Genomic DNA, 27938 nt, shown 5'->3' on the forward strand with positions numbered 1-27938 from the left:
AAACCATGTCTAGCATGCAAGCCATCAGCTTCTCCTTAAAATAAAACTGCTTTAGAACTGCAGCAGCAAGTGAAGGGGAAAGAAACAACTCATTTCTCTCAAAGACGATAGACCTGTCTGCTTACCAAAATGTCGGACAAAACACCATTTGAAACAGACATGTTAACCCTTAACCGATATGTTATGGAGAAGGGGCGACGGGTTAAAGGCGCGACAGGGGAACTGACCCAGCTGTTGAACTCAATGCTAACTGCTATAAAGGCCATCTCTTCAGCAGTTCGAAAGGCAGGCCTCGCTCACATGTGAGTTGCCAATATGGGAAAGAAGTGAAATTGTGTAAGATTTGGGTGGGGTGTCATATTGTGGGAAAGGTGTAAATTGAGCGTGCTGCTTCTAAACAAATTCCTGAGCATGAACTGCAATCTGGGCATTCAGTGTGACTGGAATGAAATACTTGGCTTTTGCAACTGGAGAAGTATAGAGCATTTTTAAATAGTCAGTGATAATTAGTTTGTTTGGCCAATATGCAGACTAAGAAAAGCAATCTGATTCAAATGTGAGCAGGATCAAAACCTGTTGCCAATGTGCCCTAATTGTATTAGTTTTTTTATGGACAAGAACAATGATATCAGAAAAGTGTTACTAATATACTTTTCAAGACAACTAGAGCATCCCTCACTCAGAATTCTAGTTATCATAGGAATGGCATATCTGGGGGATTAATGACATCATTAATATAATTCAGCAGCCTGTTGTTCTTGTGTGCCACTTCTAATGCCGTGAAGGTCAAACAAGTCAAGTCAGTTAGCTTGGCTTCTAACGTAATAGAAGAAGCTCAGAATTGCAAGTCTGAAGCAAACTGAACTGCATGTTCATCATGGGCCGGTTCAAAATGACCATAAATGTTGGCTGCACATTTGGACCCTGCACTTTTATAATTTAATATTACAATCAGTAGATTAAATAACAACTAAACTATTCGTTACATTTATCTGAAATAGAAAAATGGTAACAACTGCCTCCCCCGTTTGGGAGCACTGACTCTTGAAAGCTCATATCCTGGAAATCCAGTTGGTTTCCAAGGTGCAACTAGACTCGGATCTTGCTATCCTAAGTAGAATTACACCCTTCTAATTCCACTGAATTAGAAGTATAACTCTGCTTAGGGTAGCATTGCAAGTTCCCATTTGATTGTGGGAACTTTGCCAAGAGCAGAAGGTACTCAGTACCAGAAGTAACAATGCAAAAAAGAAGAAAAAAGTCCTGAATAGTGTGTGAATAAATATTATTGATCCCTTGGAGGGACTAAAAGAATAATTAGATGAACAGAAATAGATACCAAGATATAATAAACATATGCATATTATATGCAAACCATTGACAATCATTAAACAAAGAGCTTTATAGTCAGAAAATTAGCTGCGCACAATAAGCACAATCAGCTATGCGGTCCAAAAAGGAAACAATTTGTTTAGAAGTCACTAGTGTTTGTGACTGTTCAGTAGTGCAGTCAGTGGCAGGACCTTAAATAAGAATGAGAAGATGGTGGCAAAGAAACAGCCTATACTGATAACCATGTTCTTACAAACCCTCTCTCACAGCCTTTCACACCCGTGCCACCCACTCCAAACCTCCCTTCACAGGTCTGGGGCCTCCCAGGCAGGAAAAAGCTGGATCACCACATGTCACTTGTCTAGCAAGCAGAAAGCCCTGACCCAGATCCTCACAGGGCCCCTCTCTTCTCTTTCAGAGGCTCCACCAGATAGGCAGCCAGTTCCTTGCATGTACCTCCCCTCACCCAGCTACAGCCTAGGGCTACTGGGGAAAAGGGAACTTGGAGATTACTTTCCCTTATATATGCCGCCACCATTTAAACATGGCCCATTTAACATAACCAGAGTGTTTGAAGCCTGTGTGTGAGCAATTTTCCCTCGGCCAATGATTTCAAGCCAGCCAGGGTTAAACAAAACAAAAACAAACTTTATTTACAAGATGGAGCTAAAGAGTGAACTGATTTTAAACTAATAAACCAATTGGAATTAAACAGAATGTTTCAATGTAACAGAACGGAACTGCCCCGCAATATTTCTGCTGCCTCTACTCAGCAGAGTCAAAACTGTTCTCTTCCCTCAGCCTCTCAAAAACCATCTCTCTCTCTCATGAACAATAATGGTCATTGGCCCAACATTCCACACACTCCCATTGGCTGTCTCTTAGGAGAGGAGGAGCTGGAGCCAGTCCTGTCTGTCATGCCATGTTTTTATTTTTTCATGATAGTAATAATGTACTTTCTCACAGGTTTGGAATAGCAGGCACTGTGAATGTGACAGGTGATGAACAGAAGAAGCTTGATGTATTATCCAATTCTCTGGTTATCAACATGCTCCAGTCCTCCTACAGTACCTGTGTTCTGGTTTCAGAAGAAAACAAAGAAGCTATTATCACTCCTATGGAGAAGAGGGTCCGTACACATGCCAAGGGGTTGGGGAAGAGGGGACTGATTCTTATTAAGCAGCAGAGGGCGCAATTGTATAGCTGGAGAAAAAAGTTCTTCACATGGCTGCCTGAAAGAAAATGAATCTATTATTCATATGCATACCAGAATATGCAGAATTAATTGATTAATCAAGTCTGAGTAATAAAGGCTGAGTGTGATTGCTGAACAGAACTACAAAGAAAAGGATATGTGTATGGAATCCTAAGAATTAGGGTTTTATGAGAATGGTGCTGAAGTATTGAAGTTTGCTGTCCCTGGGAGTACTATACTGCAGTCTTAATCACAGTTGCTACAGAATAAATGAGCAAGATTTGGATCCAGTAGCACCTTCAAGGTCAAGTGGATCAGTCAGTTTTTTTGTAAGGCTGATAGATTTCCACTCTAAATGGATTAAAGTGGTGCTTTCCATGAAAATAGTTTCAGGTGGGTAGCTGTGTTGGTCAATAGTAGAAGGGCAAGATTTGGGTCCAGTAGTGCCTTACTCCTGAGCAGGGCTTTTTTCCAGCTGGAACACGGTGGAATGGAGTTCTGGCACCTCTTGAAAATGGTCACATGGCTGGTGGCCCTGCCCCCTGATCTCCAGACAGAGGAGAGTTTAGATCGCCCTTCATGCACGGTGCACGGCGCAGAGGGCAATCTAAACTCCCCTCTGTCTGGAGATCAGGGTGTGGGGCCACCAGCCATGTGACCATTTTCATTGAGGGCGATTTAAATTTTTAAAAACTCCTCCCCTTGTTCCAGCTGACCCAAAGTGTCATCATTGTGTGGTCCCGGAAGTGTGCATGCACTTTGCACGTGTGCATGTGGTACCAGGGGCATCACCTTCCGCCAGGAGTTGCCCCCTGTGCTGGCAACCCACTGAGTTCCACCACCTCTTTTCCCAGAAAAAAAGCCCTGCTGCTGAGCAAGAACTGACAAAGCCATGAAAGTTAACACCATGTGATTGTAGTGTCAGTGCATGTAAACATCCATAACCAGAATGAGGAAAACTACTTTGTAACAGAGTAAGCCAGCCTCTTCATTATGTAGATTAGTAGATGGAGCCAGCACCTGCCAGGCTGTTGTGCTGCAGTGCTTTGCTTTTCTGCCACAGTCCTTCCTCATTGCCTTGTTGTTACTTTGCTGTACTTTGTAACAACCTCCTCAAGCAGGCATTTCATCATCCATCATTTTGTAGGACAGCATGCCTTATGCAGTGCTCGATGAACCACAAAAAGGCCACTTGGTTCTCCAACCAGATCTGCTAGATTCTTGTTGTTTGCACAACTATTCTGCACTTTAAAATAGCTCCTGCTAAACCAAGTGTGTGTTGTTCTTCCAATCTGGCAGCAGATTGCTTAAGGCTGCTTTCATTTCTTCTCTTCCAGGGTAAATACGTGGTGTGCTTTGACCCACTTGATGGCTCTTCAAATATAGACTGCTTAGCTTCCATCGGAACCATCTTTGCTATCTACAAGAAGGTAAACTGATAAAAGGAAGGGAAACTGATACCAGAGGAGAAAAAAAAAACACCATGCAAATCTTCCTGAAAGAACAAGTCATTTCTTGGGGTTGGCTGTCTCTTTCCCATACTTCCATTTCTAACACTAAAAGGTGATTTTGTACACCACAGGTCACAAGACCAGACCTGAATAAGCTACCACAGAGCCCTCAAGCCAGCTCAGGTTAGGCTGTAACTGCATGCAACAGCAGCAGATCTGTAGGTCTGAAGTGGGATCTGCCTCAGACATAAAGGGAAGCAGGAGGAGCAGGTGCCACCCTTCCACCATACAGATATAGCGCTTCTTCCTCAGACAGATGTGATCCCAACTGCATTTAAGTGGTGGGTGCAGGTAAAGTGACAAAAGTCCTCTCTTCTTTTTTCCACTGGACCTCCATACATGTACATGTCCTGATCAAGGCTGAATCAGAATTAAACACACAAATATGTCACTGACTTGTGTTTGAGTAGACATAACACTAACAGTGCTAGCCTAAGCTGTGTTATGCCCTTCTAGCTTTATTGACGTCAATTAACTTAGGGTCTGATTACACAGCTGCTAAATGTGAGGTGAGTTGGGGGAAAACCCACCCCAACTCACCTTTAACTTGTGACTGCACTCATCTTCAAAATGTGGTGGTGGAAAATGGACTCCCAAGCACTAGCACTGAGCAGGAGGGGCTTCGTTGGTCCCTTTCCTCCCAGCAAGCTTTTGCTGATATCAGAAGGCAGAAAGTAGACTCAACCCCCTATGTTAAGTTATAACATTACCGATCAATCTTCATAGATCTGTATTTAAGATTCAACTGTGCCAAGTGCCAAAATAAATAGTACATGTCATATATTCAACAACCCCTAAACAATATACAATGGTCTGTAATTCACAAGTTCCAGGACTCATACATTCCATCAATTTCATTTACAAAAATTGTCATTTGTTTTTTTTTTTAATTTTTTATTGGATTAGAAATCAAATTATTATTCATTACAATCAATTCCCTTTAAGTATTCCAATTCTAACCCCCTCCCTTTCCCCCCCTTTTGTTGACTTCCAACAGTTTTCCAACCCCTTATCTATCTTTTCCCTTACTCGTTTCAAACTTACTTTGTTCTATTAAGCATACACTTTCCTTCTCTTCTAAGCTTATCTATTGTAACACAGTACTGTCTCTATTCCCTTCCCCACCTAACTTATCAAACTAAGTATTACATTCTTAACATATGTTCTTTAATAATATAACATTTTGTAACATTTTGTCTGTTTCCCATTCTCTATTCTCTAGCTTATTCATTAATCTCGTCAACATGGGACAATCAGTTTGTCCCCTGTTCTGCATGACTCTAGATACTTCTATAAACATTGTATACATTCTATATAAGTCAATCAATTTAACTTATACTATATATGTTACTATTTACTTCCTTCCACCTTTCTTATATTCATTCTATTTTAATTATATAATTTACCTATTATACAATTATCTACCAGAAACATACTTAGTTAACTTGTATCCTTACAATTCTTAAAATAACACCTCTATTATTTGATACTGTATATAACAATCTAATAAAACAATTGCTTAGAACTTCTTGTTTAACTTCCCTCCCCCCGGTAAAGTCACTTCTCTCTTCTTTTATTATGTCTCAGTAATTTTCAAACTGCCACAGTTCTCCTCCCACCTCCCATTTTTTCACCAAATATTGCTTCAGCTTCTCCCAATCCATATTAAACTGTCCTGGATCGAGATCTCTCAGTTTCCTTGTCATTTTGTCCATTTCCGCCATGTACAGCAATTTATAAATCCAGTCCTCCATAGTTGGCACTTCTTGTACTTTCCACTTTTGCGCATACAAAAGTCTAGCCGCTGCTGTCATGTAAAATAACAATGTCCTATGTTGTGCTGGAATATCTTCCATTCCCAAGTTCAGTAGCAGCAGTTCTGGGTTCTTATTGATTTGAAATTGTAAAATCTCACTTATTACTTCTATTATTTCCCCCCAGTACTGCCTAGCTACCTCACAAGTCCGCCACATGTGATACAAAGATCCTTCGTGCTTTTTACATTTCCAGCATTTATTAGACATGTTAGAGTTCCCTAGCGCAATTTTCTTTGGTGTCAAATACCAACGGTAGATCATTTTGTAGACATTTTCCTTAATATTAGCACATCGTATTTTTCCACAAGTGCTCCCACACCCCCATTGTTATCTCTTTGTTAAAATTTATTGCCCACTTTACCATTTGAACTTTGACTATCTCATCTTCTGTTAACCATTTTAACAACACTTTATAGGTCTTTGAGATTTCCTTTTTATCCTCTCGCAAAATTACCTCCTCTAGTTCCGAATTCTCCATTCTTACCCCTCCCTTCACACAGTCCGAGTTATATAGATCTCTAATCTGTCCATATTGAAACCAATTATAACTTGGAGACAACTCATCCTGCGTTTTAATTCTTAATTTAGAGAATTCTGTTCTTGTTATCTCCTTATACGTTAGACATTGTTGTTCATTATCGACAGCTCTCGGATCTATTACCTCATATGGAACCACCCAGGAAGGGATTCCATCTTGTAGGTAATTTCTATTTTTTTTCCAAATTGTAAAGAGGCTTCTCCGAATATAATGGTGTAGAAACATAGAGTCAGCTTTTACTTTATCATACCACAAGTATGCGTGCCATCCGAATATTTTTTTATATCCCTCTAGGGCCAGTAGTTTGCGGTTTTTCAGCGTCATCCAGTCTTTCAACCACACCAGGCAAATTGCATCATGGTAAAGTCTTAAATTGGGCAGCTGCATTCCACCTCTCTCTTTTGAGTCCTGCAATACTTTCATTTTCACTCGAGGCTTCTTGCCTGCCCATACAAAGTCCGATATTTTCCTCTGCCATTTTTCAAACTGCTTGGAATCTCAAATAATTGGTATTGTTTGTAACAGAAACATCACTCTCGGCAACACATTCATCTTAACTACTGCAATTCTTCCCAACCATGACAAATTCAATCTGTTCCATTTAATCAAATCTTGCTCTGTCTGTGTCCACAATTTCTCATAGTTGTTCTTAAATAAATCTATGTTCTTTGCAGTCAGTTCGATTCCCAAATATTTCACCTTATTTGTTACTTCACAGTCTGTTATTTCCGTTAATTGCTGTTGTTTTTGTTTGGTTATATTTTTACATAATATCTTTGACTTCTTTTTGTTTACATAGAATCCCGCCAGATCTCCAAATTCCTTGATTTCCTCTATTACCTTTGGCATATTCTCAATTGGATCCTCTACAATTAACATTATATCGTCCGCAAATGCTCTGACCTTATAGGAAAAGTCTTTTATTTTTATTCCACGGATTGCATCGTCTTCTCGAATCTGTATCATCAATATTTCCAGAACCAAAATAAACAACAGTGGGGACAACGGGCAACCTTGTCTTGTACCTTTACCTATACTCAGTTTCTTAGTCACCTCGTCATTCACCACAATTGCTGCACTCTGGTCCTTATAAATTTCTTTCACTGCTCTTATGAATCTTTCCCCCATTTGTAGCTGTTCCATGGTGGCAAACATAAAGTCCCAGTTCAGATTGTCAAACGCTTTTTCAGCGTCTACGAAGAAGAAACCAACCTCCTTATCACAGCGTTTGTCATAATATTCAATAGCATTTATCACTGTCCTTAAATTGTCTTTAATTTGTCTATTTGGTAAAAAACCAGCTTGCTCCTCCGCAATAACTTCGGACAACCATCCTTTTACTCTTTCCGCCAGTATCTTCGCAAAGATTTTATAATCATTATTCAGTAATGAAATAGGTCTATAGTTTTTGACATTGGTCAAGTCCTGTCCCTCTTTAGGGATCAATGATATGTTGGCTTCACTCCAAGTATCTGGAGTCCTTTGGTCCTTCAATACTCCATTGATCACTTCCCTTAGAAATGGCACCAGATCGTTGGCCATTACCTTGTAAAATTTAGCTGTAAGTCCATCTGGGCCTGGCGCCTTCCCCAAATTTGTTGACTGTATTGCATTCCTTAACTTTTCTTCCATTACTTCACTATTCAATTTATTCCTCCATCTTTCCAAAATTACTGGGAGCTTCATTTTACTCAAGTAATTCGCTATTGAGTCTTTATTCACTTCTTTTTTATTATATAACTTTGCATAAAATTTATAGAAGGCTCTGCTGATGGCGGTCTGTTCCAGGCAAACTTTATTGTCATCACATATTTATTGTCCGCTTCTCCTTTCTCTTCTTTAATTGCCACGCCAAATATTTCCCAGGTTTATTTGCCTCTTCAAACGACTTTTGATTCATCCTCTTAAGATTCCATTCCAGTTTCTTATTGTTCATTGCCATCAATTGCTCTTGAAGGATTTTCATGTCCTGATATATCTTCTTTTTCCTTGGTCTTTTCTTTAATTGTATCTCCTTGGCTTTTATTTTTTCCATAATCTCCTGTCTCTTCTCTTTTCTTCCTGGCTCTTCCATTTAAGTCCATTAGAATGCCTCTAATTACTGCCTTGTAAGTGTCCCATACCTTGTTGGTTGGTACTCCTCTGTTCATATTGTACTGTATGAAGAATTTAGTCTCCCTTCTCAGCGTCTCCATGTTTTCTCCCTCTTGTAACAAGTCCTCATTTATTCTCCATCCTCTCCTTTTGGTTCTTTTCCCGAACTTCCACATAATTGGATTATGATCTGAGCCTACCATAGGCATTATTTCCACCTCTTTAGTCCAAAGCGCTAAGTCCTTTGAGGCCCAGATCATATCAATTCGTGACAGCGTTGAATGTCTCGCCAAGAAAAATGTATATTGTCTGCTTTTAGGATAATTAATTAGATAATTCACTCCTGTCCCTCAATAACCAATTTACAGACATTACAGTGGCCACAACGAAAATGTCCCAAAGGGGATGAACCCCCCCTTTCTGTGCACATGTCTGAATGCACCAGCATGTCTCTGACATTTTTAGTTCGTCTATAACCAATAAACGGCATGGCTTCACAGCCAGGTAGATGTTCTATCACGTACCAGTGTTTCCTAATGATCTCACTGATGGCCGGAGCTCTGAGTCACACTGGGTGGTGTGACTCAGAGCGGAACTACAAGTGACAAAAGGCACAGATTGGACTCTTGTCAGCTTCCCTCAAGTTTTGATGGGAAATGTAGGCATCCTGGTCTTGCAGCTTGCAGCTTGGCTCTCCAACTGCTGTCCAATGGACTTTTCAACTGTCACTTGTCCAATATTCCACCAAGCTGCCTACATTTCCCATCAAAACTTGAGGGAAGCTGACAAGTGTCTAATCTGTGCCTTTTGTCACTTGTAGTTCCGCTCTCATATTTAAGGTATGTGTTGCTGTCCGTGCTTTTTTTGAAACGCTTAATCCTCACATCCAATTTACCCATTAAATTGACCAACAATGCATCAGTTACCTTGATGTAACTGTATTTGTTAGATCGGAAGGCTCCTTGGGAGTCAGACCTTTCAAAAAAAGCACGGACCGCAACACATACCTTAAATATGAGTCACACCACCCGGTGAGATTAAGGAACAACGTCCCTTACGGACAGTTTCTATGTATTAAACGAAATTCATCTGAGACACAGGACTACTTTAGAGAAAGTATGGTGTTGAGTAAACAATTTCAAGAAAGAGGTTACCCCCAGGGGATTATTGAGCAGGCACGCAGGAGAGCAGCAGGAGTGGACAGGAGTACGTTATTGCAGGATAGACAGAGGGACAGAAGCAGCAGACCGTTTTGGGCCATTGAATATAACAACAGAGCTCCGGCCATCAGTGAGATCATTAGGAAACACTGGTACTTGATAGAACATCTACCTGGCTGTGAAGCCATGCCATTTATTGGTTATAGATGAACTAAAAATGTCAAAGACATGCTGGTGCATTCAGACATGTGCACGGAAAGGGGGGGTTCATCCCCTTTGGGACATTTTCGTTGTGGCCACTGTAATGTCTGTAAATTGGTTATTGAGGGTCAGGAGTTAATTATCTCCAGAGACACCACAGTGAAATTAAGACACTTTTCCACCTGTAGTTCTGCTGGGGTGGTTTGTATCATTAAATGTCCATGCTCCAATTTTTATATTGGTAGTACAACACGACAGGTCAAGATAAGAATTCAAGAACATCTGTTGAAAATTAGGAGAGGGACAATAGAGGCTCCGTTGGTGCTGCATTGGCAATCCAAGGAGCATAGTGTTGAGGACCTTAGGTTTTCGGTCTTGGAAATAATGGGTAATCAGGGCAGTAGATCTTTGCAAAGGATACTGCTACAGTGGGAGGCTAAATGGATCTTTAATTTGAAAACTATGAATCCTTTAGGTTTGAACAATGAGTGGGAGCTTTCCTGCTTTTTGTGAAATAGGTGTTCCCTTTAAGACCTTCTAGACTTTAATTGGTATGCACTTGGGCGTTTTATTTAAAGTGGGGGAGTGGTCCATGTAGTCACGTCGACATTGGATGAAACATTTACGGAACTGGAATGGCAAACTGCTTGTATAAATGAATGTAACCTGATTATGGATTATAAACTCTTTAATGGGAGAATTATGTGCATGTAGCTGTATATCTGTGTTTTCGTTATATTTAGTGAAACGACTTGCCCCTGAAGAAGCACTGTGTGACTGCACTACGTGTGAAACGGAAGCGGCCGATTATCCGTAGGGCAGGGACGTCTGGCGAGACAGACGCTGCAAACGAGGATTGGATTTCGTCTTGCACAGCACTATTTGCACTTTATTTCTAATGTTTACAGCTTGTTGACTATTTGCCTAACCCAGGAGTCAGCTTGAGAATATGATCACAAATGACAATTTTTGTAAATGAAATTGATGGAATGTATGCATCCTGGAACTTGTGAATTACAGACCATTATATATTGTTTAGGGGTTGTTGAATATATGACATGTACTATTTATTTTGGCACTTGGCACAGTTGAATCTTAAATACAGATCTATGAAGATTGATTGGTAATGTTATAACTTAACATAGGGGGTTGAGTCTACTTTCTAGTTCACGGCTACCCCCTGACTTTTGGCTTTTTTTCTCTCAATATCAGAAGGCAGTCAGAGTCAGGCTGTTCTTCTGACTGCTGGAGACACACGTCTTTCAAGTTATCTCCCAAAAATGCTAAAACAAAGGGCCTTCAAAACCACTAGATATTCTCATTTAGACAAGCATTCACGAGAACACTTTATCAGGGTGATCTTTTTCATCCTGAAATGATTGTATGACTTAGCTTCCCAGTTTAGTGATAAATTTCACTGAAAATTCTTTTTTTAAATTTCTCCAAAATGTATTTAATTATATATCAGGCATAGAAATCTTATGAAAGGATCAATTACAACAGGGTTGCTCCATAAATTGAAAGAAATATTTGTATTTGAAGTTTTTCCCCAAATGTGTTTTACAACAACAAATATTGATGTCACAATAACTTTTCCATTAGACAACAGAAGATGAACCCTCTGAAAAAGATGCCTTCCAACCCGGACGTAACATTGTGGCTGCAGGATATGCCCTATATGGCAGTGCTACGCTAGTGGCTCTTTCTACGGGGCAAGGAGTGGACTGCTTCATGCTGGATCCGGTACTGCACAAATTCTACTGACTAGTGATATTATTCCTATCTTTAGCTTCTTTGGGATAGAACTGAACCAAAATGGGGAGGGAACATTCTGTAAACATTTTCACTCTCTGTGAAAAGTATCTTTCCTTTTGGCAATTATTAGGTGGCAAACAGGAGCATAAGCCTTTGTAGTACGGCTCTATGATATCCGTTCCAAGATGGAGATACGTCTTGTCTTCATTCTGAATTGTCTTCAACATATCATCTCACCATGATGGCATAATGTGGGTCTCATCGTCCCTGATTAGCTAGGATGACATGGCCAGCAAGGAGGAGTACTGTGAAAACCAATTGGCAGCAAAGCAGCAGTTGTTTGGGGTGGAGAGCAGACTGAAAAAACCCAGGAGAAGGAATAGGGAAATATTTAAAGGCTTTATTTTCATAATAAAATGCTCACTTATGAGAATTTGGAAATATCCTTAAAACAAATTATGTTACAAGAGTAACAGTGCATTCTAACTACAGTTATATCCTTCTAAATCTATCAAGGTCAATCCTAACTCAGTTTAGTTCTGCAGGTGTGAGTTAACATGTCCACTAAAGGGTATGTTGAGCCAGCAAGTTACAGCAATTTTAGCCTGGGCCTTTTAATTTTAACACTCAATCAGCCATTCACCAAAAAGAGGTACCCAGAAAAGGTATCCACCTTTGCTCCTGCACAAAGACCATGAATTCACTGTCCATGTTTTCTTTCAAAATCTCCATCAAGAAGTTAAGTAGTGGGTGATGCAAGCAGTAGTGTTAGAAAGCATCACCTAGTAGTAATGTTGTGTACGCATCAGCAAATTTTTACAATAGTACAAGATGTTGTCATATTTCCATTTATGGAAAGAATTTCATCTTTACGTTTAATGCATGAATGTGTAATAAGATATCAACAGAAGGGCAGATGAGTGCATGAAGAGGGATGGAACCCAGGTTTAGCTCATGGTCCCACTTGATGCAAAGTACATAGGCTTTTTGCACATTTATTTACTGCACATGGTTCACATGTCTTCTTTCAAAGCTGTTCTTCTTTTGAGAAAATACAGCATGTTTCCAACCACTCCATACAACCACCCATAGTTACAAATACTTTATTAGGCTATCTTACTAATGGTCTGAGATGACCAGCTGATGGGGGTTAATGACAAGAAACATTTTTCTCATAGTTAGGCAAATATGGCCAGCTTTAGGCATATAATACCCAATGGAATTAAGGGGGAGTGGGTATAGAAACAGTTTGGAGCCAGACAGTTTGAACAGACAGGAAGACGGAATCTCAGATAGTGTGACAGTAGAGAGCGCTGTCAAGTCACAGCTCACTTATGGTGATCCCTGCTGGGGTTTTCAAGGCAAGAGACTAACATAGGGGGTTTGCCATTGTCTGCCTCTGCATAGTGACCCTGGTCTTCTTTGGAAGTCTCCTATCGAGTTACTAACCAAGGCCCACTCTGCTCAGCTTCTCACATCTGATGGCATTGGGCTTGCCTGAGCTATCCAGGTCAGGGCACAGAAGCAGAAGTCATTTTCAGACATTGTAAAACAGGATAATGAACTCAGATGGGGAAGAAATAGGGAGTATGACAGAGAGCTGTGCCCCAACCAATGTGTATTAATTGGAATATAGAGATATAAACATATACATATGTACCTCGGCCTATGTGATCAAGAACCCTTTTTTTCTGCTTTTGCAGAGTTTCCAATCACATGCACAGAGAGATGCATACCCTTGTACATGCATAGACTATGCATACGTTCCAATAAATGTGTGAAAATGTGGGGGTGGAGCTTACCAGCACAGTTCCACTTGCCAACATGGATTCATTATCCTTCCTTAGAATATGTCTGTAAAGGGCTAGACAGAATTTGTAAATACAACCTGGCGATAGGTGAAGTATGCTGAACTACAGGATGTTTCTCTCTGGAAATCTAACACATGACAGATGCAATGGTGGGCAAATTGATGGCATCCTGTGAGAGTGTTTGTTTGCTTCCATTGCATTTGGCAAGTGTATTTTGTAAAACTAATATTACAGAAAGATACCGTAAGTCACCAATGTTGTCTCACACAAAGTGCTGTCCCTGGAAACATGAGAGGATATGGTGCACCTTCAGTTTAGACTTTTAATGGCCCATTATTGTTCAAGTGATGACTTTTTGCAGATGATGTAGCCTGTACAGCCACTTAAACAAAAAAATCTGATGATTCTTCTTGTTGATGGCTTGTTCTTAAACTATGTTTAAATATTTGGTACACAATAGTTTTTTGAATGGCCTCTCTTTGGTTATCTTGATTATTGTGGGCTGGTTTATCACCTCTTAAGTGATGAGTGACAAGGAAATTAACAAAAAAAGTATAATGGTTCTTAACAGGAGGAGACCCACCTAAACTTTTTTGGCATGGCAAAGAAATAGCAGTTAAGAGACTGAATTTGTCAGAGGCACAATAGAGAACAGTGCACAATGATTATTGATAACAGTTGCCTGTTGCTCTTTGGCAAGTATGATGTAGGGTTGGTGGCCGTACTTCCTGGTTTTTTAGGGCTTATCTAGACAACATAAATCTCCAGTACTCTCTCATCCAAGGTGTTGTTATAGCATACATTAATTAATATTCCCAACTATTCTGTAGGCACTTGGTGAGTTCATTTTGGTGGAAAAAGACGTAAAAATCAAGAAGAAAGGGAAAATCTACAGCCTTAATGAGGGTTATGCCAAGTACTTTGATCCTGCAGTGACAGAGTATTTGCAGAAGAAGAAATTTCCGGAGGTAATAAACCATTTTTTCAATAATTTCCCTGAAAGATGTTATTGGCATTTGTTAAACTAATTAAATGTGATCACCATTATATGTAAAGTAATACATTTTAGCATCTAACATCATGCGAACCCTATGCATTTTTTTACTACAGATTTGTTAGCATTAGGCCACAGAAATTTGGGCAGGATTTCACCTAGAATCTACCATTGAGTTTGACCTCTGAAGCTGGCATTTTCTTGAGACAGCTTTCTCCATAATTTGGTGATCATTCCGGGAGAATTTCTGGAGAAATCCAGGCTTCACCTTGATGTTGACAACCCAAACTCCAAACCACATGGGATAAGTAGTTATTTGGCTATCATATGCCCAACATTAACATTTAGAGCAGACTTGTAAAGCAGATACTCTGCAGTAAGACTTCCAGGTAGCGACACCGGCCCAAAGAAATATAAAAAAATAAAATACATATAATGCCTTTGTACACTAAGACCACCCAAAGACAAAAACAGTGTACAAGCCTCTGAGTTCACCAGAATTGACCATGAGGCTAAATGTTAGGGCAGGGGGAATTAGAGGGAAAAAACCCAACGTTTCAGGCCTTGATATTAAAGCCTCTTATCTTATCCTGTCTGGACGGTCATGCAGACTTAGGCCTTTTTTTAAACAGGGCCTTTGTAAATAGTTGCTGGTAGATTTTTGTGCCATTTCAGACACAACCAGTTTGGCTGCTGGTTACTATTGGATTTTTAAAAACCTTCTCAGACAAAGGTGTTTGTGTTGCACAATGTGGAGTTGAGCTGGGTTTTTTGAAACCCTTTTCTCAGTACTGAAGTTTTACGTGCTTATGATTTGCTGCAGTGCACTGTTTGAAATGTTGGTGGTGCTTCTGCCAGCACCACCTTCTTTATTTACCTACCCATTTACAGTATATCTATTTTTTAAAATGGATAGACATTAGCACTATAGTATTGTGAAGATAGGGGCAGTGGGTTCGGTGAATTCTCAGCTTTCATTTTAAAAAAGTAAGTATCTAGCTCCTTCCCTTGAGGACAGATGCTTCCTTCTATCTCTGCACCATAGCAATTTTTTTTGCCTTAAAAAAGGTGCAAAAGCCTTGGTGGCCTGAGGTGGGAGGGAGGGGAACCACTTCTGGTGCCAGAAAAACTGGCCCTCTTTGAAATGGTCACAGTGATTCATGTAAGGGTCTAGGGTTGCCAGGTCCCCCGGGGGCCAAAACAGGGGTGTAGGGGGCTGGGGACAGCAGGGTACTCACCTCCTGCACCCCCTTGTCACACCCAAAAAGGAGGAACTGCGGGTTACACTGAAGCCCAATTAGTTAAACATTGCCTTCAAATTGATGGTTTTTAATGAATTGTGCTTCAGTGCAACCTGTGGCTCCCCCAAATGATGTCATTTTCCTGCTTGATGGTTGAACTTGGGAATACACTCATGCTTCTCCCCCCTCACCCCCATGCCTTTCCCTCAATCAGCCAGGTGAGTGGAGTTGGGATGAAACAGGTAGGGGTGGAGGGTTGGCAAGCCTGTATGGTTCATAAATGGTTGTAAATGCTGTTTGAAACTGCCATGCCAATTTTGCTTTTCATGAAGTGGGGACAGCAACAGATAACAACTGGGTAAAAACAGAAATGTGAAAGGGGCTTTAGAGGTACAGAGGCACGGGGCCACATTAGTATTAGATATCCTTGACCTTGTGTGAAAAAGACAGAGAGAACAAGGATGACCTCTGCTGCAAATATAGAAAGCAGTAGATGATCAAATCTTTCTTTAATACCAAAATAAAAACAATTTAATATACTCTTTGTTAAGACCAACCAAAATGACATAAAACAGCGTGCAAGCTTTCAAGTTCTGCAGAACTCTTAATTCATTTTTGGATTTTTCTTTGGAACACAGTGAGATCCAGTTACTTTGAATCTATCTTAATTTAGCCATAAAGATTGGCTAAACATCCAAGATGGAGGAAAATGATCTCAGAAAAGACTGTGCAGCATAGGTAATGTTACCCAATTTGGTTTCCATTGGCTCTTGTCCATTAAATTAATTTCCAGTATAAAGGACTTAATAAAGGATACTACTAACTGTGGCTTTGCAACTGAGTCAATTTAATGGACTTTGTATTTAAATTTTGGTTAATGTATTTGAGTGGAAAGCGAGATTTTTTGAATGCACTCATTATGCAGGTCACATGTTCTTAGGACTTGATTTGAACAAACAAAAGTTTTGTGTTTTCAAAAAAAGTTGCAAGACATTATGCTATTTTAGATCCAGTGATTTCTAGGGCACAAATTTCATTCTCTTATCATTTGTCAAAGTAAAAATGCACTTTAACCACACAAACAAGAAAGAGTCACAAGACATTACAAATGTACTGAAGCATATGCTTTAGGTGAGCCAGTGAAAAATCATGCAGTGAGGTAATATCCCTGACATGACATGGCAATCTCTTCACTTCATCAGAAGCATGAAGTGATCAATTCACTGGGTAGGTCAATATACAATGAGCACAGATAAAAAGAGGGGGGCAATGTTTTTACAAAGTGAAGCCAAAGGACCCAATTGTTCCTGAGATAAGTGTGTCACATTAGCATACTTATGCAGAGCACAAATAACAGCAGACACCAGTCAACAAAGCAGAGATCTAATCAGAGAGGGTTGAGGAACTGGCAAAGTCATTTAATTCCTCACCAGTTGTTGACTAGAACTCATTTTCACTGGTGTTCTGAATAGTAACATTTTGTGTTATTGGGCTTTCTGGCCATTCTTAGTCATTTCTCATCTCTCCAACTGGAGGCAAACATTCCATGACTCTGCTTCAATATATTTGTCAAATTTTAAAGGTGTCACCAGACTCCTTGCTAGTTTTACTGCAACAGATGAATGGATTTCACCACACATTGGAACCAAAATTGGGAGTTCACAGAAGCAGGTTTCCGCTAGCACCACCTGTACAGGGATGCTCAAACATCAGCTGGTTGGTTCATCAGCTGTTCACCAGGTATAAACAGGGGGCTGATTGTCTGATGATCAGTTCTTGAATTTGAACATGCAACAACCAATGTTGTAAGCAGTGAGCACATCAATCAGTCAGTCAGCCATTTAAGAAAAACCTCTATTTTTAAAAAGCTTTACTATGTGGAGTTTAAGTCTGTGTTATGGCCAAACTAGATATGCAAGTTTTTAATTAGTTGGGTCCAGGTTCTCCTAATGCAACTCAGGTTCTCTGCAGCCACAGAGCAGCTGCAGGGAACAGCTATTAAAAAATAAAGGGTAGCCCAACTAGGTTCAGATCGCTGGTTCAAGGAGAGGAAAGATTCCTCCTTCCCTCCACCAAGCCATTTTCCTGTGCTGAAATAGTGCTGGGGGAGAATTCACAGAATACTCTGTGTGCATAGAATACTCCTCATCGAACAGCCAGAATGGGGAAATAACTTCCCCCAACACTATTTCAGTGTGGGAAAATGGATTGGTGGGGTAAGGCAGGAGCCCTTCCTCTGCAGGAGTGTTCCAATCCAAACCCATTCGAGCTCTTTATTTTTTTACAGCTATTTCCTGAAGCTGCTGCTTGGCTGCAAGGAACCCATAAAAAACCGATGCCCTTATTGACATTACTTACATGTACACAGTTTCACACAGTATTTTAGGAGATGGGAATGTCACATCATTTAATGACATGACTGAACCATCCATGACCCTGTGTAGAATCAATCTTGTCAGCTGTACAGATGCAAAAGCCCCCATAGGGCAATCAATTAAACCCACCACTACAAGAAAACAAAATTCCATCACCACAGCTACTACGCATCTGAAAAACTCTTTCACAGTCATTCAGGGTAGTTGACAGACAGGCAAACAGCTCAGTCACTCAGTTTGCAGGTGACTGCAGCTGTCAGACAAGATGTATTCAACATGTTTGCCACAAAATCTGAGGCATTTCTATCCTGTGTGCCTTAAAAATCTTCTCCCAAGGAAATGAATTAACACCCACTCAGAGCGGTTTACAAAGTATGTCATTATTATCCCCACAACAGGCACCCTGTGAGGTGGGTGGGGCTGAGAGAGCTCCTAGAAGCTGTGACTGACCTAAAGTCACCCAGCTGGCTCTTCAAGTGAAGGAATAGAGAATCAAACCTGGTTCTCCAGATTAGAGTCCCATCACTCTTAACCGCTAGACCAAACTGGCTCTGGTACAAGAACTGAAAGGCAGTTTTTATGACGTTATTATGCAAAATGTCATATGGGACTGGGCCTACAGGACAGAGAGGGGAATCCAGTGAATTTATTTCCCCTATATCCTGGGTAAGTGGAGCAAGCAGCAGAAATTAATTTTAAGAGTTTCAAAGGTAAGAAGCGGTAGCTTTGGCAGGAAAGAAATAGATTATGTAATCACACATGTTCTCCTAGCCAATGAAAATACTTGAACTCAGCAAATTCTTTCTTAGGACAGGCAACAAAATCCCTGATTGTCCAGTAGTTAAGGGTAGGCAAACAGATTAGGGGAGGACTTGGATTAGGGCTAGGCTCCCCACTATCCTACCATAAACTACTGAAACTCCTGGGGCTTGGGCAGAACAAGCTACAGTCTTGTTCATCAATGTCCCCACCTTCAAAAACCTGTAACATCTTGATTTAATTTAGCCAAAGTTTCTGAGATACTTCCAGCAACTGAGACTTGTTATGAAACAACTTGAGGAGGAAGGGATATAGTTGCCAACCTCCTGGAAAAAATGGCTGTTTTGAAAGGTAGACTTGTATGGTGCTATATACCGCTGAGGTCCCCCGCTTCCCCAAACTCCACCCTCCCCATGTTCCACCTCCCCCCCCCCCCAAATCTCCAGGAATTTCTCAACCACAAGCTGGCAACTCTAAGCCTTCTGAAGCTACTATTGTCTTCACAGACATGGTCCCTCAACTTGGAATCAAACAACTTTGAAATAACTAAAATCTTGAAAGGTATTTCAGGAAGATTCCAGTTTCTACTAAACATGCTGGGTTCTTTACGGAATAACTGAAGTGATTTTCAATTTATGGCCTATCAAAAATAATCCAATAACAACATTTCCTCACAGCAGTGTGATATGCCACTAATTCAGCCTGGATGAAATCACTTCCCGTTCTTGCAAGAACAGGAAACTTAAGAAAGCTCCAAACCAAATACCAGCAAAACCAGATTCATTTTAGGAAATATTTGGGCTATCTTGTTTGCCACCTTTCTATCTTGTAAAGTTGCCACGGCCATTTAAAATCTACCACCAGCAAATAAAAAAATTATTAAAATAATTATTTAACCATCCATGTTATCTAATAGTTCCAAACCAATGAACTGGATCCTTATAATCATAAATTATAAATCTAATCAAATAATTTGATTATATTTTCAGAGTCCTTTCACTAGAAACCATTTTTTACTACTATGACCATCTTGACTTTATTACTAGCTTGATGGACTGAAGTCATGTTAACCTAATGCAAAACTTGTAAGAATTCTTTGTAGATTATTATTGTTGCTAATGTGCATAGCAATTGAACTGAAGCAAAGAAATGCTGCGTTTGTGGAAACCAGGACTGCTTGACCTAGTTTCCACAAAGATAACAGGCAAGTTGAAAACAGGAACTCTGTGTTTCTGGGTATATTTGTACAAATCAAAACACCACTCTGACACCCAAAACCAAACTGCTTGTGTCAGTAACAAAGTCCAAGATAAAGTGACAACAAATCAGTCACTTCATTACTTCCCATACACCAACAGTTAAAGAGGAAAACATCACATGCGCTTACAGTTAAAATAAAAACAGACAACAGCATTTCCACAATTCTTCAGTTTGCTCCACTGAATATCTGTTCCGATCCTATGACTCATTAAAGCCAGCAAAGGTTTACAAACTTGTTTAAAATGGTGTCATTTACAGCTAAACTCTGGGCTATACTGGGAAGTATTCATTATTTGAAGCATTACAATACTAAAGTATCTGGGTAAGAAGCATAGCTTTTCTGAGTCAGACTAATTTCCCATATAGTTGAGCATCCTATTTCCGATAGAGGCCAACTAGAGGGCCTCAGAAGGCTTACAAGCAGGGCTTAGAGGCCAGAGCCTGTACCTTTTGGTTGCCCCCTAACAACTGATATCCATGCAGCCAATACCCATTAATGAACTGATACACCATGAAGTTTAATTTCCTTTTAAAGTCATGTAAACTAGTTGTCATCACTATCTCTTGTGGCACTGTGCATAGTGCAAAGAAATATTTTCTTTTGCCTGTCCTAAATCTACTGTCTACCAGTTTCAGTGTGTATACCAGTTCCCTCTATTCACCTTTCTCTACATTTATAAACTTCTATCATGACCTTTCTTTCAGGAAAAAGTCATGAATCCTACTGCTTAAAAATTTTTAATGGCTGCACAGGAGGTTGGAATTCAGTATGTGCAGATCTTTATTCAAATATACAGCATCTTTGTCAGGAAAACAGGTGGTAATCCTGTTTGTCCCACACAATCATCACCATCATTGTGGTATTCAAGCTTCCTGTTGACTTCGAACAGATCAAAGGTTGAATTACTTTTGAGCTGCCATCATCTAAAGCTTTAATCACAGTTAAGATCCTTGCCCAGTTATTTTGTGGGAATGAAACGAAGTATAAAATCTGGACTAGGATTTCTTGAAGGACTCTGGAAGGGGCCAGTGGTTCGATGGCAGAGATTGTTTTGTCTGCAGAAGGTGCCAGGTTCCACCCCTGGTGTTCTTAGGCAAAGATAGCTGGTACTGGGAAATACATTTCTCTGCTTGAGACCCTGGAGAGCTGTTGGCAGTCAGAGAGCCAGATGAACCAGCAGTTTGAGATGGAATAAGGCAGTTTCATATTTTCAACCCATCTCCATGCAGTATGTAAATCAGAACCCAAGGCTAGCAAGTACTTTGAAATGGTACCTAATTGAATTATTTAATTGATAAACTGTTTGAGTTCTTGAGCTATGTTTTTAAAATCTTTAAAAAGGATAGCAGTCCTTTTCCTAGGTCTAATTTCTTGTTAAATTTAATATATTTTAACTTGCTTTTCAGCCAGTTCAGCCCCCAACATAGCTCACAGTAAAAAAATCAATATAAAAATTTAAAACACACAATGAAAACATTTAAACTCAGGTAATCAATAAACCCCAACTAAAAAACATAAAAAGTGAAAACAAGAACAGCAAAAATTAGGATGAAAGAAATAAAGAAAATAATAAACAACAAAACCAGAGATCAGATTTAAATATCAGCCTAAACTACACTTGTCTTCTGAAGTAAAATATTCTGACCAGGTGTCTCTTTACATGAGACACCTCGGTTCGTGTTCGTCAAGTGTAGGGACATGCAATGTTAGCCAGAAAGCATTTGATCCTCAGAAGGTTTGTTAATTTCCTCTTCATCTCCCCCAGGGCTCTGTCAATTTCACCTCTCCAGCCTAAAACTGCCTGGGATTGCAACCAGAGGGCAGCTGGGAATGGAAATGGGCTGGAGCTGCCTTCCAGAGCTGGGCTTGAACCTGGAGAGGTTATAATGGGCTGAAGTTTCCCTTCTGGTATTTCACAGCCCCTTCATGCAGCTCCAGTGTATAGCAAAGCCTTTGCCCTGCCCCCAGCTCTGTCTTTTGAAACTACTTTTCCTGGCTACCATTGCATCTTCCAGCACATGTTCTTCATGTGTCAGATGTCTTGTGTAGAGAGACTCCAGGAGGGATGAAATAGAACAGGCATATCAGGGAACAGAATTCCATAGTCTTGATGCCTACATCAAAAAGCCCCTGACCCATATGATACCCAGTTTGACGCTAATGACATGTGGACACAGATCATGGCCTCTACTGACAATGTACAAATAGTGGTAGTTTCATATAGGAGTGATGATCATTTATATCAGTTGTGAAATGATTTTTGCAAGGAGCTATGTGGCAAAAATTAAGGTTTCTATATAGGATATTAAAGAAAATAAAACTTTAACAGACTCTATTGTAAATCCAGTCTTTCTCTCAATCAGTCTACAACCACTGGTAGTTGACCGAACCCTTGTTGTGGCATAAGAGACTGAAGATGGGAGAGGAAATGAACACATACAGATCATGTTAGGATAGTTTCCTTTTACTTATGTGGTTGGTACTTCCTCTTAAAATACAGGTGCAAAACAACAGTATTGAGGAAGAGTGTAGAACACATAACAAGAGAACTCCTCATATTCTTGTGTGGAGAATGATCTTGGTTTATACATGAGAATGCCTTATTAAATGGGACCACTCAATTCACTCAGATTCTACACTACATCCCACAAATGGTGGATATGACTTTCAATAGGAGTGCTATGGCAATATCAAATGGTCTCTGTTGATCTATAGACACAGACCTTTTCTGAGGGTCAGACTAGATATGAAAGTGTCCTTCTGTCTGTTGTGAGGATGCTGCCACCATTTCAAAGTGATTTTAACAGGCCATGAGGGCCAGATTATGATTGGTCCTGCAGCTCTGCAGGCTGAAGCACTCTTGTCCGTCCCACTCAGACTTATGAAATGCTAAAATGGCTGTTTCAGTACTTGAAAAGCACCAGGGTGTGGGCGGCAAGAGTGCAGCACTGCAGTCCCAATCACAAGGACATCATCACATCTAGTTTGGCCTGAAGAGTCATAATTTATTGCCCCACTATTCCTACTGAACATAAAATCTATCCAAACTGTCAGGCTGTATCTATTCCTTTTGTCATCTGAAAGAAAAACTTATGAGATTCTAACCTGCAGCTACAAAATGTGGCTTGGCATATGACAAAAAGAGAACTAAGGTTTCAGTGGAAGAAGCACAAGGCACTGAGCTGCCAGAGAGCATTGAAATCATCTTTGTAGGGATGAAGAGCCAAACTTCACATTACGCAGGCTATCTGTAACCAGATCTTGAAGTGTTTTCTTTCAAACTAAAAAGTAGCCGTAGGGGGCTAAAAGTGTGCCAGACCTATGGCTTTGGAGAAGGGGAAGGTAGGCTTAACAGGTAACAACTCTGGGGTGGGAATTTCTGTTAGCTGCAGTGGGGAGAGGAAGTCAGGTACAATATGGGCAACCCCCCCCCCCATCATCATTGCCAATGGCAGCTTGAAGGGGGAAAGGATTACGATTCCTCCCCCAACACCATAATCTCATTCCAGTACAAGGCTCCTGTGGATGCTTTTTAGTCTGTGAGAAAATGTTAGGGAAAATGTTCACAGTTTTTCACAGATTTCCCACTTCACTGGATGCTGCTGAAAGGAAAACTCTAAGTCTAATGATGACACACAAAGCCCAGAGAGCTCCAAGCACATTTGCTTACTACAGGATTAATTCAAGAAAAGCTCTGTGCCTGTTTACCAGAAGTAAATCCCAGTGAGCCCAATGTGGTTTATTGCCAAGTGAACTTTAATTATCTAAGAACTTGCAAAGCAGCCACTGTTTGCTGACCCTGTTAAATTATAAATTACTAAAAGGATACAGAATCTGAATCATATTTAGTATAGCCAGAAGGATGGCTTAGATCTGTAACAGATTCTTTTAATATAATTCTTACTACCTGGTACTCTCCATCACCCACCTTAAAATATTTGCTATATATCCTGATCCTATGAACAATTACTCTGATGCAAGTCCTACCGAGTTCTATGAGAATCATTCACAGGTCAGCATGCGAAAGATTGTAGCATGAATGAGGAAGAAATCAAAGACGAAAAGCTGAAAGCATGCTTTCATTTAAAACAAATCAGGGATATTCCTAAATTGCAATTTTCAGACAGTGATTTCATCAGGAAGACACTGAGACAACAATTAGCTTAATGTTAGATCTAGGAATCAATTTGTTATCAGTCTCTCTTACTGTTAATGTATTTGTCCTAATAAAGTTGCCAAACCCTCACCGAGAGACAGTGCCTGGTCTTTAAATGTCTCAAAGCGTTAAAAGAGCCAAATTGCCTTCTCCATTCCACCTACCCATTAGCACCATCCAGTGCTTGCTGTAACCAGTAGGAATCTACTGCTGTCACATGTTATGATGAGTCTGTAAGATGGACTTGTAAGAAAATAGCAGCTGGAACTTCTCTGTGACCGAGCATCCTTAAGCATATAGCCACCACCTCTGAGGAATGATCTGGCAACCTTAATAACTAATTTCTCTCAATCCACAAATGTTTGCTTTGTGCAGAAAGTATCCTTTTCATTTAATCATTTTAGTAGAAATACTGATGAGCTGTTTCTCAATCCTGTTACAAAAGTGGATGTGAATTAATGCTGCCTGTTTTACAGGAGGGTAGTTCTCCTTATGCTTCCAGATACGTAGGTTCCATGGTCGCTGATGTTCACCGTACCCTTGTATATGGTGGGATCTTTATGTACCCAGCTAATCAGAAGAGTCCAAAAGGAAAGGTAATTCTTCATCATAAACTTCTGGGCGCTGAATTGTATTTGCACATACTGTTATAACAGAGATAACTTTGATAGTATCAGAGACACTGGAACTGAGATTCATTGCAATTCAAATTATTTTAGTGAGAACTCTTTTGAATCTTTCTGTTATAGTGGAATCCTTCTGTAGTGCAAAAAATGACAATTTTTTTACAGTTAAACACTGGGTTTAGCATATTACCTCTGAACAGTAAACACAGATATAACCAGGGCATTTTTTCAGCGGGAACACGGTAGAACGGAGTTCCAGCACCTCTTGAAAATATTCAGCAATAGTGTGTGAAAATAATATTATTTCAAAGAATCCTGTGTGTTTCTTCCTCATTTCCCTCTTGAGAGTTCCGCCACCTCTTTTCCCAGAAAAAAAACCCTGGCTATAACTGATAAGTGTAGTAGAGATGAACATGCTTTTGCTATCCAGGGAACACACAGACACAATTTTGTGAGTAAGTGGGGGAGAAAACTCCAGAAAACGTTTTGCAAGTTTCCAGTGCATCCAGCAGAAGTTCTGTGATAGGAGCCTATTGGCTAGCCTCTGTATCAGTACTAACACATACTAGGATTGGAGATAAATAAATAAATTAACTTGCTGTGAAAACTGTACAATCTTTTTTTCAAGCAAGATTAGTTTTCTTTTAAAAACCCAGCAATCAATGGAGACAACACAGAACCAGGGACAAATAATCCAAATGCTTTGAAGTTCAAGACTTCTCTTTAGCATATCTGATAAGTAACCTTAGGTTTCTTCAGACAGAAAACAGAATAAGAATTGCCAGTTTATTTAGATTATTTTGCTTAAGTTAAGGGTTCTTCAAGGGATTTGGATAGTCAAGACAACTCACAGGCACAAGATATCTTTGCATAATACAAAGGAAGACAGCAGTATCAAATGTCCTTCTTAGTCATTGGGGCATTCTTACAGCATTGACCATACCCCCCCCCCCCGCCTGAACGTAGTTCCTCAACACCTCTGGTGTCTCTGGTGAACTGCCCCCAGCTTCCTCTTCCTCTTTTATAATCTCTCCAGCCTGATAGGTTCAGCCTTCCAGGACTAACACCTGGCAGTCTGCTGACTCATGCTGTCTTAGGGCTAATGCCCCACTTAATCCTTTATTAGGAAGGCTGAATGACTAGGAAGAAGTAATCCTGTACCTAACTATGGAACTGTTGCCAATATACTGGAAGTCATAATAAGGGTCCCCTGACCACACCATCCCTAATCCTCCTTGGGGGTTCTTCCACTTGGCACAACAGGTACTTACACCCCATTTTTGTCCACAATGAGGACAAAAAGTAGTTTACAACCTCCTATATTTTATTCTCACCGGATCTACTCTGTGAGGTAAGTTAGGCTGAGACAGAATGACTGACTCAAGGTCCCCCAGAATGGGTATTTGAAACCCGGGTTTCCCAGATCCTTGTCCAACACTTTAGTCATTATAAAATAATCACTGCTGAGTAACATACAACTCATATACCTGAACAACCAATAGAACTCTGAGCAGAGTCTGTTGGAAATTATGTGACTCTGTTATTACCAAAGCTATAAAAATTGCATCTCGGCCTGTGACACTCCTCTCCTAGCCAGTCCTCTGTGAATGTCCTCCTCTGAAGCCCTGATAAAACCATCACCTTTTTCAGTCAGAAATAGGTTGTGGGGATTTACAATCATCTCTAGATAACACAGATTCAATTTTAGTGGCAGAAAAGCCAGCGATTCCAAGAGAATACTCAAAACGAAGAGGTTTTATTAGTCGTTGGTTGGATTCTCTGAAGCTGTTCTGCTAGCAGTGGTTTCTTCCTCTGTGCAAGGCGCTTCTTCCCAATACAAGAGGTTCTTACCCTAGTGGAATTGCTGGCATCAAGGGAAGGTGCCAAAAGTTCAAGGAACCAATCCAGGGGACCCATTCCATTTTTTTCATCCCCATGGGTGGATTGGCTTTACATAAGCAAGAAGTTCATTTGTTCCATACATCTGAATAAGCCAAAGTTAAGCTCTGATGTCAATGGGGGATTAAGCATGTCTTTCACTCGTCTGTTAAAGTATTGGGGTTTTAAAACACTCAACTGTATTATGCTCATTATTATTACAATTACTAATGGATAAAAGTAAGGATAGATACTGTAAGAGTGACTGTAATTCACAAAACTGTGCAAGCTGCTGAGAAGTTCTTCAGTTGCTTTCTGACCTAACTCAGAACCTGATATAAGGAGTCTTCTCTTTTCTTGTAGCTTCGACTTCTTTATGAGTGCAATCCCATGGCATTCATTATTGAGCAGGCAGGAGGGATGGCTACCACAGGAACGGAAGCAGTGCTGGACGTGAAACCTGAGTCGATTCACCAAAGAGTCCCTCTGATCCTCGGTTCTCCAGAGGATGTTCAAGAATACCTTGCCTGTGTACAGAAACATCAGAAGAGTAGCTAGTAGTCGTTAGATGGTTCTCATCCTGCTGGTCCAAGGTACACATGAGAAAAGGTTAAAATACAGAAGTGAGAAAAGTTTCATCCAGTTGTCAGTAATAGGAATTGTCGCTTCTTGGGGTTTTTTTTAAAGTTTTTTTCCTGCTAAGATAAAATACAAGAATGAAAACAAAATCTGCTTAGTAACAATTTCCCCAGGTGAAATATTTTAGTAGCAGGGGACAATCCTGCATCTTGCATCAATTCTGTTCATTTTCTGCTGCATGTGTTTCTTTCCCATTAAACCACATTATACTACCAGTCTTGTGACCAGTGAGGTCATATGCTTATCTTCCTGATTATACTTGTCCTGGCTATTTGATGAAAACAAGAATGCGGTTGTCTTCTACTATCAGTCCACATTGGCTTGATTCTTGCATAACTACATGACTCTGCTTAGTGCAGATTAGGGCTGTGTCTCTTCTGTGTGTTTTTCTACCTAGTGTTTACTCAGAAGATCGTTCTCTATACAGGGATTTTACCTCTTGTTTATGCTGCTGACTCATATGTACTAAAGGTACCCTTGTGGTTTTTTTTTCTGAAAGGGGAAGCTGTGCAGCAAAAAATTCTTCTTGCAGCTTAAAAGATGTCCTGTAACACTTGGCTGTGAATTTCAAAGTCGTCATTCTTCAACAAAAAGA

At 40.1% G+C, this 27938-nt stretch overlaps 1 protein-coding gene across 1 annotated transcript; it reads left to right on the plus strand.

Moving 5' to 3' along the window:
• On the plus strand, positions 1-27646 carry LOC129335202 (fructose-1,6-bisphosphatase isozyme 2). The gene is made up of 7 exons (XM_054987646.1): positions 1-302; positions 2299-2461; positions 3865-3957; positions 11451-11591; positions 14245-14382; positions 24677-24796; positions 27068-27646. The coding sequence occupies exons 1-7, from the start codon at positions 130-132 to the stop codon at positions 27260-27262; spliced, it is 1023 nt and encodes a 340-aa protein (XP_054843621.1). The 5' UTR covers positions 1-129; the 3' UTR covers positions 27263-27646.
• Positions 27647-27938: the final 292 nt, after the last annotated feature.

The sequence above is a fragment of the Eublepharis macularius genome, chromosome 8, assembly GCF_028583425.1.
Source record: "Eublepharis macularius isolate TG4126 chromosome 8, MPM_Emac_v1.0, whole genome shotgun sequence".
Classification (NCBI taxonomy): Eukaryota; Metazoa; Chordata; class Lepidosauria; order Squamata; family Eublepharidae; genus Eublepharis; species Eublepharis macularius.

Coding starts and splice junctions, on each gene's coding strand:
- LOC129335202 (XM_054987646.1), top strand. CDS start 130: ATGTCGGACAAAACACCATTTGAAACAGACATGTTAACCCTTAACCGA. Junction 303..2,298: donor AAGGCAGGCCTCGCTCACAT/GTGAGTTGCCAA, acceptor ACTTTCTCACAG/GTTTGGAATAGCAGGCACTG. Junction 24,797..27,067: donor AGAAGAGTCCAAAAGGAAAG/GTAATTCTTCAT, acceptor CTTTTCTTGTAG/CTTCGACTTCTTTATGAGTG.